Source organism: Leucopleurus acutus (genome assembly GCF_964270905.1).
Source record: "Leucopleurus acutus genome assembly, chromosome: 20".
NCBI lineage: Eukaryota > Metazoa > Chordata > Mammalia > Artiodactyla > Delphinidae > Leucopleurus > Leucopleurus acutus.
In genome coordinates, this window is record NC_139162.1 from 23,947,909 (window position 1) to 23,964,475 (window position 16,567).

The window sequence follows — 16,567 nt, forward strand, 5'->3', positions numbered from 1 at the left end:
TACACAAAAATAAACTCAAGATGGATTAAAGACCTAAATGGAAGGCCAGACACTATAAAACTCTTACAGGTAAACATTGGAAGAACACTCTTTGACATAAATCACAGCAAGATCCTTTTTGACCCACCTCCTAGAGTAATGGAAATAAAAACAAAAATAAACAAATGGGACCTAATGAAACTTCAAAGCTTTTGCACAGCAAAGGAAACCATAAACAAGACCAAAAGACAACCCTCAGAATGGGAGAAAATATTTGCAAATGAAGCAACTGACAAAGGATTAATCTCCCAAATATATAAACTGCTCATGCAGCTCAGTATCAAAAAACCAAACAACCCAATTCAAAAATGGGCAGAAGATCTAAATAGACATTTCTTCAAAGAAGATTGCCAACAAACACATGAAAGGATACTCAACATCACTAATCATCAGAGAAGTGCAAATCAAAACTACAATGAGGTATCATCTCACATGAGTCAGAACGGCCATCATCAAAAAATCTACAAACCATAAATGCTGGAGAGGGTGTGGAGTAAAGGGAATCCTCTTGCGCTGTTGGTGGGAATTAAATTGATACAGCCACTATGGAGAACACTATGGAGGTTTCTTAAAAACTAATAATAGAACTACCGTATGACCCAGCAATCCCACTACTGAGCATATACCCTGAAAAACCCATAATTCAAAAAGAGTCATGTACCACAGTGTTCATTGCAGCTCTGTTTACAATACCAAGACATGGAAGCAACCTAGGTGTCCATCGACAGATGAATGGATAAAGAAGATGTGGCACATATATACAATGGAATATTACTCAGCCATAAAAAGAAACGAAATTGAGTTATTTGTAGTGAGGTGGATGGACCTAGAGTCTGTCATACAGTGTGGAGTACGTCAGAAAGAAAAAAAGAAATACCATATGGTGACACATATATATGGAACCTAGAAAGAGAAAAAAAGGTTCTGATGAACCTAGGGGCAGGACAGGAATAAAGATGCAGATGTATAGAATGGACTTGAGGACACAGGGAGGGGGCAGGGTAAGCTGGGACTAAGTGAGAGAGTGGCATTGACATATATACACTACCAAATGTAAAATAGATAGCTAGTGGGAAGCAGCTGCATAGCACAGGGAGATCAGCTCAGTGCTTTGTGACCACTTAGAGGGTTGGGATAGGGAGGGTGGGAGGGAGACACAAGAGGGAGGTGATAGGGGGATATATGTATACATATAGCTGATTTTCTCTGTTATACAGCAGAAACTAACACAACATTGTAAAGCAATTATGCTCCAATAAAGATGTTAAAAAAATTATCACACTGCATGTATTGATCAACTATTTTACAAAAAGTGATCTAAGATGGAAAAAATAGCATAAGAAGCTTGAAAGAAAAAAAGGGCTGATCTGGGATTTTAAAAGTTTTTATTTATTTATTTCTGATTGGTGAAGTCTCTGTTCCCTCTAGGGTACAAAACTTAATAATAATGTTTATATTCTGAGAGAAACAAAGCTGATTGTATAGGCTGAGCAGTGTTATCTAACATTATTACACTCATAAGGCAAAATAAATCCCCTATTTTGCATCCCAACAAAGGGAGACTGGTACTCTTGTCTTCTGTTCAAATATTTATGGGAGTCTTTTCAACCAAACCTTTATTTTTCCTTATATTTCTACATTCCGATTTGACACAATATGTTATACAACCTTGCTTTTGATAGAGGATAATCAGATTTGACTTAGTGTTGCAGAAGAAAACATAATATTGCATATTTAAGAAGAGAATGTGTTAAAAATGGAGACGTGCCATTTCCATCCATCTATCAAACGTTTATTAGCTCTCTCCTGTGTGTTTGAAGTCAGTTTGCTGGAGAATGGAATAGGCTTAGTTGAAGTTCCTAAAAATGGGCCTCAGGATCCAAGTCAAGTTTGGGATGGTCACCTTAAATACTTTTGTCCCCCTAGAAAGATTACATCTGGTTGAATACTGAAATGGTGTGCTTGTGTTATTTCTGTTGTGATAGACAAGCAAACTATTTCAGTATAAATGCATTTCTAGTTCTTAAGAGTTAAGAGCCCACATCTTGTTTATCTCTTAATTCCCAGCACTTACCATATGTCTTTTGCATTTACTGAGCCTGAATGTCCAATTAAAATTTCTAAGTGTATATAACTTTTGACATTTTCAAAAATCCTGCTTCAGTATAGCTGTGCACTACTCTTTTATTATTTCTTCATGTGCATGTTTTCCATAAACACTTATTTTTCCATATAATAAATGGTTTTGACAAAAATGGGACAAACGTATAATGAAATACCACCTTTCTGATAGCTATTCAAGAAGCTATTCTTGACTAAGAATTTATTAAGTGTCAGATACTGTGGCCAGGATATTATACTTACTATCTCACTAACTTAATGACTGGGGAAAAATGTATATTATCTTCATTTTACAACTACAAACACTGAGAGTCAAGACATTTTATGTGGGCTACACAAGTAATTTAAAGAGAGGATTAACTAAGAAATTAATATACAGGGCTTAGCAGAGAGGCTGAAAATCAGGAAGGCCACAATAAATACATTGAATATATTATTAAATCTTAATTCTGCATGTGGCCCTATGGCCCATACTGCTACACAATGATTTGTTTTTCTGTCTCACACCACCTCTGTTTTATTGTCCATGTAGCATTCAACTTTGAATGTCCTTTCTTATAGAGAAAAGTCATTACTGGCATGATTGACAGCCTCCAAAAGATATCTAAGGCAGTTAAAGGATACTCTTCACTGCTAGATTTCCCCTGACATCCTTAAGTCACTGTGAGCCTACAGAGATTCATGGGAGTTGGTTGGGATTCCTGTCACTTGAGGGTGAACAGTGAGGGTCAAGGTCATCATGGGTGTAAAAGAGTTTATCCTCATAACTCCTAATCTCCCATCATAAAAAGCACACACCAGAGAGAAACATCACATAGCTCCTGTAAATTCCAGATTACGTTTCTGGAAAGAAATATTTAATTATAGTTTGCTAATCTTTATGTGAAGTTTTTGACCAGTTTGGTGTATTTGGTGATTAATTAGATAAATATGGTTAAAAGAAGACCAAAGAGAATTGATGTCTAATTTGAAAGCAATGTAGATTAATAGAAGAGGTTATGAGCCTTCCATAAGGGTGTTTCTTCAAGATTCCTTAATGTCCTTTACTTCCCACATCCAAATAATAACCATGTCCTATTTATTTTAGTTCCTAAGCTGGAACACCATCCTCTCTCATGTGAGCAGTTACAAACAGCCCCATTTGCCCATCTCCTGCCATTTGATATCCGCACAGGGGCCAAAGTGACCTCTAACTCAGTTTAGATCTCTGCTGATACAGTAGCCACTAGCCACATGTGGCTCTTTGAATGCAAATAAAATGAATTTAAATTAAATACAATAAAAATTTCAATCCCTCAATCACACTAGCTAGATTTCAAGGGCTAAATAGTCACATAGAGCTAGTGGTTGCCATCTTGGACAGCACAGAGCACATTTCTACATCACAGAAAGTTCTATGGAATCTGGCTGTGGTTTAGGTCATATCACTCTCCTGCTGTATTTTTTCAAGTGGCTTCCCATCTCCTACAAGTGAAAAAATGAATTCCTCAGCACAGTTTCCAAGGTCCTTCCTGATGTACCCCTTGATGCTCTCCCTCCACTGAATCTTGAACTTCAACAATACTATCCTTTGTTAAAGTCTTCAAACATACTGAATATCTTCCTAACTCAGACTTTTCATATTTGCTGTTTCTTTTGATAGGCATATTTTAATAATATTCTATACATCTCATCCCTTTTCTTTTCTTCTTCATGAATACATCACCGTTAACTTTACAAAATCTTATTTTCTTTCATTGTCTTTCTCCAGATACAGACTCAGTTACATGAGAGCAGGCAAGGCCATGTCTGTCTTGGCAACTAACACAATGCCTTGTACATGAGAGATATTCAATAAAGAGTGAAGGAAAGAAGGATGGAAGAGACAAAATGAAAGAAAGGATGGGGAAGAAATGATAGGTTGCTTATCTGTCAGAACTTTGCTCTCACCACACCTAGTCTGGTCCTTTAATTGTCTAGTTTCCTAAACAAACCCAAACTCAAGATTTTCTCCATGCATTTCTTCCTGCTGAGGATGCTCTCCTTACATATTCTGCCTGGAAAAATGCTACTCATTTTTCCTGTCCCCAGACAGATGCTGCCTCCTCTTGGTGTCATCTCTGACCACACCTTCCCTTTCGCAGGCACATCTGGGGACCCTTACTCACTGCAATGTAAGCATTACTTTATTACAGAGCTTGCTACTTTTCATTGTAAATGATGAGAAAGTCATAGCCAGTGTGTCTGAGAGAGGAGGCTTTGTTCAAGCATTAAGCATCATACTTGACCAAAAGAAGCAGTCACTAAGCCTTTATTGAAATTAAATAAAAATTAAAATTTTACATTTAATCTCTTAAATGTAAAACTGCATTCAATTTTTTCATATTTTTGCCATCATATCTTATTTAGAGTTCTCAATTATGAATGATTATTTTGATGACTCAGGGAGAAAATTAGAATTTCTCCAAAGATATTACATAAATATTAAAGAATGAATCAAATTTTGTCTGGGACTCACTGTAGAAAAATCTATTTTCGGTTCTGTGGCTGCAGAAATTTACACATGAGATTCTGGCTTTATGATGCTATCTTTTCAAGGCATGAGTGGAACAAACTATAAAACAAAACACATATTCAGAAAATGGGATGTTATTTGAACCAACAGATTTGGAATCTGAGATTTCTATATATGACCCTAAATAAATTAAAGTATCTGAGGATGACCGTGGTGGATGAATCTGTTTCGTCCTTTGGGTGAAAACAGCCTTATGTCTCTCCACATGGACACCAAATAGCAGAATCTTTCCAATATTTTGTTATTGTTGTTTAAAAATACCTAGATATTTGGCAGAGTATCTTCTACAAATAATGATAAATATTCCATGTAAAGCCACTTTTAAAAAGCAAAAGGAAATTTACAGTGCATTACCTAATTTGGGATTTACCTTAAACTTTAAAAGAAGGCAATCTTATTGTTCTCATTTTTCAGTTGAAGAAACTAAGGGTGGATGTATAAATTGGCCTAGCAGAGAAGTTAGGAATAAAAGGGTCTTTCTCTTGAAAAATCATCAGGGGTTTCACAAATATTGTGTTAGAAATAATATAGTCCAGAATAACTTTTTTAAAAGAAACTTATTTATCTTTATCTGATTATTAAGATAATCAGTGTATCTCCTGTGTACACTCCAGACTTTAATCTGCACCCTTCCAATGTGGCACCGAAGTCATGGGGAGTGAAAAAGACTCCTTGATAATGGGAGCTTGGTTCTGAAAATCCTGAAAATATTCTTGATATTAGAACATCACAGTCTGATGTTCTTTATTGCAAACAAGAAACAGAAATTCAGCAGGGACAGAGGGTCTCTGTAGGTACGTAGTATGGGGGTGAGATTGGAAAGAGGGAGTAGGAGATGCTTTAAATGAATAAATGAATGAATGAATGTATAAGTACATATAATATTTGTATGCTGAGAATAAAATCTGTCTTATGTACACACACATACACACAAGAGATGGGATTTTGTGCCAAATGTTGGTATGAAATGTAAATAGTTGGGCTGTGATAATTGAGTAAACATATGACTCAGGTAAAAGTTGTAATTTAATATAAACAGTAGCAGCAATACAGAAAGGGTGCTATTTTCCAACACAGTAATATCCAGTTATCCATTCTGACCTACTCTCAACCACTGCACCAGTGACATCTTATGTTAACTTCTGACCTCTGCAAACTACTCTTGATTGAGTGAACTGGTGGCGAAGTTTGTGTTCATGGTCAGAGTGCAGTAGGTTAAATTAGATCTCCAAAGTGCTTAGCATCTAGGTAGGAATTTCCTTGCATCCATAGCCTTACCTCCACAAAGTAAAATGATGAAGTCTTTAGGATTTATTTCTAAGACATACTACCGTGGGTTAGAGGAACACTAGCATTGAAGAAAACCAGGATATTTGTTGGAATAAAATGGGAAAGTTTAAATAGGGCATCCGTGAATACTGGTTATCGAGGGTGATGCAGTTTCTAAAACATATCCATTGTTTTAGAATAAGAATGTCTATTTCCAAAACGTCCATCATTAGAGTTGACGTTAACATAACCCAAGGGGCCTGTTTTTTCAAATACCATTCCACACTGTGTTAATAAGAAGTTTCTTCTTATTGTGGCAGGAAGATGACTCTCCAAAGTATATTCTACTCTTTTCCAATGAGGTCTTTTGTCTAATGCATCTTAAGTAAATCTGCAAAGGAATAGCAAATCCAACAGATGCATATTTAAGAAATTAGAATGGAGACTTCAATATTGGAGATACAAATCCTATGACTTTTTTTTAAATGCAGAATTAACTTTTTTTAATAGAGTTTATTTATTTGTTTATTTATTTATTTATTTATTTATGGCTGCTGTGTTGGGTCTTTGTTGCTGTGCGCGGGCTCTCTCTAGTTGCGGCGAGCAGGGGCTACCCTTTGTTGCAGTGTATGGGCTTCTCATTGCGGTGGCTTCTCTTATTGCAGAGCACGGGCTCTAGGCGTGCGGGCTTCAGTAGTTGTGGCACGTGGGCTTCAGTAGTTGTGGCTCATAGGCCCAGTAGATGTGGTACACGGGCTTAGTTGCTCCGTGGCATGTGGGATCTTCCCGGACCAGGGTTTGAACCCACGTCCCCTGCATTGGCAGGCAGATTCTTAACCACTGCGCAAGCAGGGAAGCCCCCTATGACTTTTAAGATATAAATTAGAAGACATTGAAATTTTCAGTAGATACAGTAGGAACCAAATTCATTCTTTATTCTTTTTTTTTTTACTTTCTTATCCCGTCTACTCTTTTTTCTCATATTTCTTTACCACCATGTTTCACACATAATAACAAGCCATGCTCAGTAAATGTTTGTGCATCTTTCCTATTGTGAGCTGTTGAGTAACTGCAGTACAAAATTCCAACTAATGTGATGTTATGATATATAAATCAAACAATCTCTTCCTGTCTATAAAGAGCAAAAGTCCAGCAAATGTTTACCTGTAGAATAATAGGAGGGACAACCTTAAGGAAGAGAAGATCTGTGAAGACTCGGGCCAGGTCCAGAAGGCTCCTTGTGGATGAGTGTTGAGAGAGGAAACCCAGTACAGACTCTCATCTCTTCAGCTCAGAGTCTATGCTCTATGAAGCAGATATGTTGGTAGCAGATATTTTGAAAAGGGTGATGACTTGTATAGACAAACACTACAAATAATTTTGGAACATTTTTCTAGTGTCACTTGGGAAACTACTGAAGGATGTGAATGGTTGTTTTTATTTATATCTTTCTATTTCTAGTTATTCATTTTCACAGTCATTCTGGGTCATGTATCAACTCATTTACTGCAAAGAACCATGCTGTGAAATAGATACTTTCTCCAGTTTATAGATGGGCCTATGAGATTATGACTAGTTACATTGTTTTAATGAGATCCCACAGGTGAGATTAGACTGAAGGTTTTCTGGTTTCTCTGTTTCTTGCACTCTATCTGTTGCTATTCAGATAGACGCTAGGAATCCCAGAAAACAGAGTGAATGGCTTAGTGTCTACTTCTGGGACATCTATGCAAAATCATGACATCTGGAGAACTTGCTTGGTACACTGGATTCTAAAATTTAAGTTGGTACTTCAGGTTTGCTATTTTTAACCCACTCTGCTTTTCTTTGAAATTATTCTCTGTCAATTGGCTTTTAAGGAAAGAGCCTATATTGAGTCTTATAATTGAGTATTGACTTTTATTGCTAGTGATGTGGCTGTGTCACACAGTGGAATGAGGAGGAGTGGGGAGAAATTGAGATAGTGGAGTGGATGGTGGCAGCTTAGAGGGCCAGAGGAAAGCAACTTGAATCTTTGCAGCTAGTGATGGAGTGGTGTAGCTATCGGTGGGGAGCATGGATCTTCTGAGAACATTCCTAAAAATGGCGTGTGGGGTGCAGTTTTTTAAAATATGGGTAATCTTTATGTAATTCATTTCAAACTTATATAAAAATGTAATTAATTTTAACTATGATAACAAATGCTCATATAGTATTCAATATGAATACAAAAGTGAATGTGTCCAATAATGCTTTGAACTTGAATGGTCAGTGTATGGGATGGAGATTTTGGTCCGAAAAGTTGGTAGAAAAATGAACACCAGAATGGTGCTAGAGGTGCAGGTAGGAGCCTCCCCACATGCTCCCTCTCCTCAGCTTTATTTTATCACTTAAAGTGATATCCTCCTTGTGTTTGCTTCCACTGATATGAGAACCCAGATGAACTGTTTAGGGACAAAGAAGCAGGAGTAAAAGGAATGCTGGCTTACCACTGAAGAGGGGCCTGGGAATTGTCAGTAGAAACCTATTGTTTCCAGATAAGTAATGACAACATTAAAAATTTTCAGTAGATATTTCCTGAGCACTTACTACATGCCAGGCACTGCAATAAGTGCTTTATAGGTATTACCTTGTTTAAATCTCACAAAACCTATTATAATTCCCATTTTACAGATTAGGTAACAAAGGTACAGAGAGATTAATAACACAACTAAGTAACACCTGTGTAAGAGTGATTTTTCTCTTATTCATTCTACAAGAAACCAAGGAGAGAAGGATGCAAGAAAGAAAAAGGCATCTAGCACTGTGCTTGGTATACGTTTGGTGTCTAATGCATGCTTACTGACTGTTAAGTCTGGATTTTTGAACAGTTTAGCAAAGGCTCTTGGCAGCCTTTACTATAAAGTCTGTTAGGCAATAAAATGTGTGAAATGTCTACAAAGGGAGCAAGAGGCTTCTTGAAATAGTTGAGGTAGACTTTAAACTGAATTTTAAACTAAGTCATTGTTTTCCCCAAGTTCCTCCCATTGTGTGATCTCGTAATATTATGACATTCTTACCTCTGATCTTACTAAAGGGTTGTATTTATAGCCTATTTTATAAATTCTTATGACTCACCCCATAAAGTCTGTCATGAACTGGATCTTTAAAAAATGAGAACAATATCCCTGCCTCTGTTAGAGTGATGGGAGTTAAATAACCCCCAAATGTTTTTCCAGGTTTATGCTATTTATAAACTATTAAGAAAGGGGCCTTCTCCACCACCTTCCAAGGAGGGAAGTTTATGTAAAGTTTCATTTAATGGGACATGATGATTATGGTGATTTGATGATGATCATATCTTCAGCACCAATTTAAGCACCAGAGACTGATTTATGCTTTATTTTTAATCTTCACAGCCAGACCTGGGATCTGAGTACTTCATGTTTGACCAGTGAAGAAACTGAGGCTCAATGAATTTGTTAATTATCCCAGAAACAGCAATGTATAAATAATAGAGATATAATTTATTCCAAATTTGAGGTCTGCATGATACAGGTTTTTTAAAAAAATTTTTTGATGTGGATCATTTTTAAAGTCTTTATTGAGTTTGTTACAGTATTGCTTTTGTTTTATTTTCTTGGCTGTGAGGCATGTGGGATCTTAGCTCCCTGACCAGGGATCGAACCCACACCCCCTGCATTGGAAGGCAAAGTCTTAACCACTGGACCACCAGGGAAGTCCCTGCATAACATAGTTTTAACTAAGGGATTAAACAAACAGCATTTTTTTTTTTAAAATACCAACTTCCAAAACCCTGTCATTGTTCCCAGTGCTGCTTCTAGGCCGGAAATTTTAGGCATTTACTGGACAGCAATCAAATAGCCATGAAGTGTGTTTCAGATTTGGGATTCTTGAGTATCAGTGATTAGACTGATTTTCATTTACTGTGGCCTCTGGGAAACTGGTAGATGCATGAGTGTGTGAAATATCAGCAGTGAGATAATAAAATTACTACAACCCAGCAATGCCTGCAAAGTTTATTTATGAATATGATGCAGATAGTGATAATTAATCCTCTGGACATTCCTTAGCTCTTTTAAGAGACAGAGTGTTCATGGTATCTGGAGCAAAACCCATGTCTTTTCAGTTATTTTACAGTTCAACTTGGAACTTCATAGGTCTAATCAACAATCATTGTTGATAAAGATAAAGAAAATCAACAATCATTGTTCCCCAAGAAAAGGTTTTTTAGTCTTTTTTCTCCCGTAATACAACAGATTGAAATGTTTTGCAATGAACACTTACTTCCTCATGCTCAGGATTATTTTGCAAGCACTGTTAATTCAGATATGCCTCTGGGTTCTTAAATTCTTTCTGAATTTCTCTAATCATCCTGGGGGTTGGGCATGGGGTTGGTTTGTAAATTCCTGGTGTATAGATGCATGTCAGTGTCTTAGTTTTCTTTATATCTAAGTCTTTACTGTACCAGGAACTATAATTTCATGGTACATGTTTTTACCAAGTAATTCAGCAATAAGCTATTGTCAATAAAATTAAGTGTTTTTTAATATTATTCCAAAATGTTTAGTGATGCTTGTGTTTGGTCAGGAAGATTCAAAGAAATGCCTTTTTTCGTGGTATTTGCATCTGGTATAAGTGATATAAATATCCTTTCTAATGAAAAAGAAATAGCTAAAAGGAGGAAGGAGTTATCCTTATCACTATATGTCTGTCTATCTACCTATCATCTATCTACTCATCCACATATCCATCCTTCTTTGTAGGTAGATATAGATACAAATAAGAGACTGATTTATGCTTTATTTTTAATCTTCACAACCAGACAAATAAGTAGATACACATAAATAAGTAGATATACATAAAATACATATATATGTTTGCAGTGAAATCCACTAAAATATTAACAGTACAAACCTACAGACAGAACACTATGGGAAATTTATTTTTTTCTCATTTTGTTATAATAACATAGTCTTATTCTTAATGATAGAATAAATGTCCATAAAAACCATGTAAAAAAAATGTGCTAAGCTCCAAATAGCCATGGACCATGTTTCATATTTAGCACTAACCGGTACCAGTAAATCGACTTCATGTGCACTTCTTAGGAGGTCACCTCAACCATGAAGGTTTTCTTCAGTCCTTCCTCCTAGATGGGATTGTACATGGCCTTGGTCTTAGTTTGTCCTTCTACAGATATGGAATACCATAGACTGGGTGGATTAAACAACAAAAATGTATTTCTCACAGTTCTAGAGGCTGGGAGGTCCAAGATTAAGGCACCAGCAGATACAGTGTATGGTGAGGGAACATTTTCTGGTTTACAAATGGTTCTCTTCTTGTATCCTCATTGGCAGAGAGCAGGGAGAGAGCCTATGTCCCCTTCTTCTTCTTCTTTTTTAAATGAGGTCATTAATCCCATCAGGAGGGCCCTACTCTAATGACCTATTCTAACCCTAACTACCTCCTAAAGGCCTTACTTCCAAACACCATCACATTAGGAGTTAGGATTTTAACATATAAATTTTGGGGGAGACACAAACATTTAGTCTACAGTATCCTTCTTTGAGCCTCTGTTCCATCCTGTTTTAGTTTATTTCACTGCTTATTTATAGACCGATATTTCTAATTATGCCTTATGTTCCTTAAGACATATAGCTTTTTATATTTGGCATTCCATTGCCAAAGCTCAGATACTGGTGTATAAAAGGGATATTAATGTTGTGAAAAAAATAATTCCTGTATGATCTTGATACTTAGTGTTCCCAAGAAGCACTTGGCCATAGACACAAAGCATCTTAATGTTGTCTTATTTGGAAGAGTTTTCTCAACAGAGAAACTACTAACCTGCCCACTTAAAGTTTTAAATTTCATGAAATTGCGTGTTGTACATCTGCCAAAATATCTATTCCAATTTTAAAAATTTTACTAGAGAATCAGTAAACATCTGATTTCTATAGACAGAGACAAATAGGAGACTAAATATATATTTTACTTAAAATGAAAACAAAACAAACAGCAGCAACGACAGTAACACATACATACTGTGTAATCAAATGCAAGTTTTACACAAACACACATTTCCTTTGAACTGCTGCAAATAACTTGCTGGCTAGTGCCATCTTGCTTTGGGCTTGGGTTCATTGTTTTATATGGTATTTTGTGGCAACTGCTAATTATCATAAGCTGTCCAATAAATGTGATGGATTGTCCAATTAACTCTTCATCAGCATCCATTTTTGAAGATGTTACCTATTGAAACTGATGGCAGTTTATGACCTCCATGTTGCATATGTAGCTAATTACTCCTTAGACAATAATTATTAAGTTTCTTATGCTGCATTCAGTCATTTTGTTTTACAAATTATGATGCCATTGTGTTTCCCAATTCATTTGACTTCACAACTATGGCTCTCTAAGGATTACTAAAGGTCTGCTGTGGAATGTATGGATCATAGAAACAGTGAAGTAGATTACATATGTATCTGTTTTGTAGGTTTTCCATTGACCGGCACACCGACCTGGAGAGACAATTCAACGTTAATGCAGATGATGGGAAGATAACGCTTGCAACACCGCTTGACAGGGAATTAAGCGTGTGGCACAACATAACAATCATTGCTACCGAAATCAGTAAGTGCCTGGGTTTGTTAATTTCTTCCTTATGTGGCTGAGTTCAGTTTATGCCTAGGGATCATATGACAAGTGGTCCCAGTTTCTATTAGATATTTTGGCATTGGAACTTATTTTATTGTTCCCGAGGAGCCTTTGAATGCATCGTCTCAACATGAAATAAGGTACACTGTGGTAAATGACCAAAAAGTTGCAATATATGTGGGAAGGAAACATTCTTCTATCCAAGTATTCTTATATCTATATCCATTGTTCGACCATCAAAAACAATGTTTTGCATATAAAAATATGAGGAAAGATTTAGTATAAAAGGGTAGGTTAAAAAAATAGAATTCAAGAACTATATACCATAATTTAAATAAGTGGACCCTAACATATATATTATATTCAATATAGAAACTATTATTCACATAGTTAAACTATGCATATATACATACATATATACATGCAGAAAATACAGAAAGAAAATTTACACTGTCAATACATATCATTTTGGGGAGATGAGATGATAGATGATTTTTTGTTTTTGTTTTTTAGAATTAATATGTCTTACACAGTAATCATGGACTATTTATTTATTTATTTTAATCTTTATTGGAATATAATTGCTTTACAATGGTGTGTTAGTTTCTGCTTTATAACAAAGTGAATCAGTTATACATATACATATGTTCCCATATCTCTTCCCTCTTGTGTCTCCCTCCCTCCCACCCTCCCTATTCCACCCCTCCAGGCGGTCACAAAGCACTGAGCTGATCTCCCTGTGCTATGCGGCTGCTTCCCACTAGCTATCTACCTTACGTTTGGTAGTGTACATATGTCCATGCCTCTCTCTCGCTTTGTCACAGCTTACCCTTCCCCCTCCCCGTATCCTCAAGTCCATTCTCTAGTAGGTCTGTGTCTTTATTCCTGTCTTACCCCTAGGTTCTTCATGACATTTTTTTTTCTTAAATTCCATATACATGTGTTAGCATACGGTATTTGTCTTTCTCTTTCTGACTTACTTCACTCTGTATGACAGACTCTAGGTCTATCCACCTCATTACAAATAGCTCAATTTTGTTTCTTTTTATGGCTGAGTAATATTCCATTGTATATATGTGCCACATCTTCTTTATCCATTCATCTGATGATGGACACTTAGGTTGTTTCCATCTCTGGGCTATTGTAAATAGAGCTGCAATGAATATTGTGGTACATGACTCTTTTTGAATTATGGTTTTCTCAGGGTATATACCCAGTAGTGGGATTGCTGGGTCATATGGTAGTTCTATTTGTAGTTTTTTAAGGAACCTCCATACTGTTCTCCATAGTGGCTGTACCAATTCACATTCCCACCAGCAGTGCAAGAGTGTTCCCTTTTGTCCACACCCTCTCCAGCATTTATTGTTTCTAGATTTTTTGATGACGGCCATTCTGACTGGTGTGACATGGTATCTCATTGTAGTTTTGATTTGCATTTCTCTAATGATTAATGATGTTGAGCATTCTTTCATGTGTTTGTTGGCAGTCTGTATATCTTCTTTGGAGAAATGTCTATTTAGGTCTTCTGCCCATTGTTGGATTAGGTTGTTTGTTTTTTTGTTATTGAGCTGCATGAGCTGCTTATAAATTTTGGAGATTAATCCTTTGTCAGTTGCTTCATTTGCAAATATTTTCTCCCATTCTGAGGGTTGCCTTTTGGTCTTGTTTATGGTTTCCTTTGCTGTGCAAAAGCTTTGAAGTTTCATTAGGTCTCATTTGTTTATTTTTGTTTTTATTTCCATTTCTCTAGGATGTGGGTCAAAAAGGATCTTGCTGTGATTTATGTCATAGAGTGTTCTGCCTATGTTTTCCTCTAGGAGTTTGATAGTTTCTGGCCTTTAGGTCTTTAATCCATTTTGAGCTTATTTTTGTGTATGGTGTTAGGGCGTGATCTAATCTCATACTTTTACATGTACCTGTCCAGTTTTCCCAGCACCACTTATTGAAGAGGCTGTCCTTTCTCCCCTGTACATTCCTGCCACCTTTATCAAAGATAAGGTGACCATATATGTGTGGGTTTATCTCTGGGCTTTCTATCCTGTTCCATTGATCTATCTTTCTGTTTTTGTGCCAGTACCATACTGTCTTGATTACTGTAGCTTTGTAGTATAGTCTGAAGTCAGGGAGCCTGATACCTCCAGCTCCGTTTTTCGTTCTCAAGATTGCTTTGGCTATTTGGGGTCTTTTGTGTTTCCATACAAATTGTGAAACTTTTTTGTTCTAGTTCTGTGAGAAATGCCAGTGGTAGTTTGTTAGGAATTGCATTGAATCTGTAGATTGCTTTGGGTAGTAGAGTCATTTTCACAATGTTGATTCTTCCAATCCAAGAACAATCATGGACTATTTAAAATTATATCTTCAACGTAAAATTTTTCATAAATTACATGTGAAAATGTAACCTCTTTTTCAGAGGAGGTTCTAGGGTTGTTAAAATAACACGTTAGTCCTTCTGCCAATTTTTAATGAGCACAGCTTCTTTGATTACACTTAATGACACTATAAAACAGTCTCTAAACAATAGCTGTATGGTACAATTTAGTGCTATTCTGTCTATGAGAACTCACACTCTGTCTCTCCAGTTTTTTTTATTATACAGAACATGCAAAGGGGATGTGATATTCATTTTCTTTCCAAGCAAAAGACATTCTGCATATTACCTGACTTTATTTTTCCATAAAGGAGCTGATGAGGACTTCACAGTTTACACAGTTCAAGGGAGACATTACATTCTTGAGGGAATTAGGGTAGAAGGAATCTGAATAAGGAAATAAAAACTCACAATAAGCAAGATTCATGGGCATACATATGTAAAGGACATCAGCCCTAAGATCTGCTCTATGCTCTCTCTAAAATCTGCTCTGGTTTCACAGCTAATGTCTCTGAGATATGTTGATAAATTTGTCTGTAAGAGCAAGAGTAATCTAGACCTTGATGAAGGGCATGGTTTTTCCTTGTTCTGAGATGTGGGGTAATGTCTTCCATGGAGTCTTACTAAAAACAAAAGAAAACAGAATACAACCACGGTGTGAAAAAGTGACGATTCAAGAGTGAAGGATGTTTCTTTTGGCAACTCAAAGCAGGCAAAGAACCTGCTTGATATGGAATGAAAAAAGAGGTTTGGAAACTTCGGTGTTTTTACTTATTAGAAGTACCATTTTCTTCTCCAGTATGTGACTCTGGCAATAGTTTTCCCTTGTAACATTAAGGGATAAAGGAGACAAAGCATCCCATTTGGTGGCTTTGGTTTGTTAGAAGTCTTAACCCCATCTAGATATGAAATTTTTACAATTTACAGTATTGAAGCTGCATATCACCTTAAGTGTCTGAGAAAAACTGTATCTATTTAGATTGGTTTGAGGCTATATAAAAACGCTCTAAAGGACCATGGTTTTCTTTAAAGTATGTAGGCAATAATTACTTTGAAAAGAATTTTCTCATATATTGAATATAAAAACCTACTTGAGTTCGCCTTAATCTATGACACTTTTTTAATGAGATGGATGCCTTCACTTAAATATTCATCAAGGAGGCCCTAATTAGAAGAATCCAGGTACTCCATTGTAAAGAGTAAAGGGAAATGAATACACAGAATAGGTGGTTAGGAAATATTTCAGGGGCAACCCAGAAACAAAAGTCTCATTTGCAAGGAATCACAGACAAGTAAGGAAGACAGATACAAAAGCAGATGCTCTGGGATAATGAGCTGTTAATTCTAGGGTGACAAGGGTACCAAACCAAATAAGAGAAGACATTCATTTGTTCATTCACTCAATAATTATTTATGGAGTCTTCGGTACTTGCCAAGCAGTGTTTTAGTGACTGAGGATATAGCAGTGAACAAAATAAGCAAAAACCCTGGGCCTCTTGAAGTTTTCCTTCTAATGGCACTTGGAAGCCCCTGCATATAAAAGTGTGAGTTGGAATCTGCTGATATATCTATAAAGA

General features: G+C 36.3%; 1 protein-coding gene across 2 annotated transcripts in view; it reads left to right on the top strand.

Moving 5' to 3' along the window:
* The window catches only part of CDH8 (cadherin 8), a gene marked incomplete at both ends in the record, with an annotated part of 366,396 nt that overhangs the window by 224,842 nt on the left and 124,987 nt on the right, over positions 1-16,567 (top strand). For both annotated transcript variants that reach the window (XM_082862070.1, XM_082862069.1), the window contains one exon: positions 12,462-12,598. In XM_082862070.1, coding sequence (XP_082718196.1) covers positions 12,462-12,598 — 137 coding nt within the window. The remainder of the gene's footprint in view (positions 1-12,461; positions 12,599-16,567) is intronic.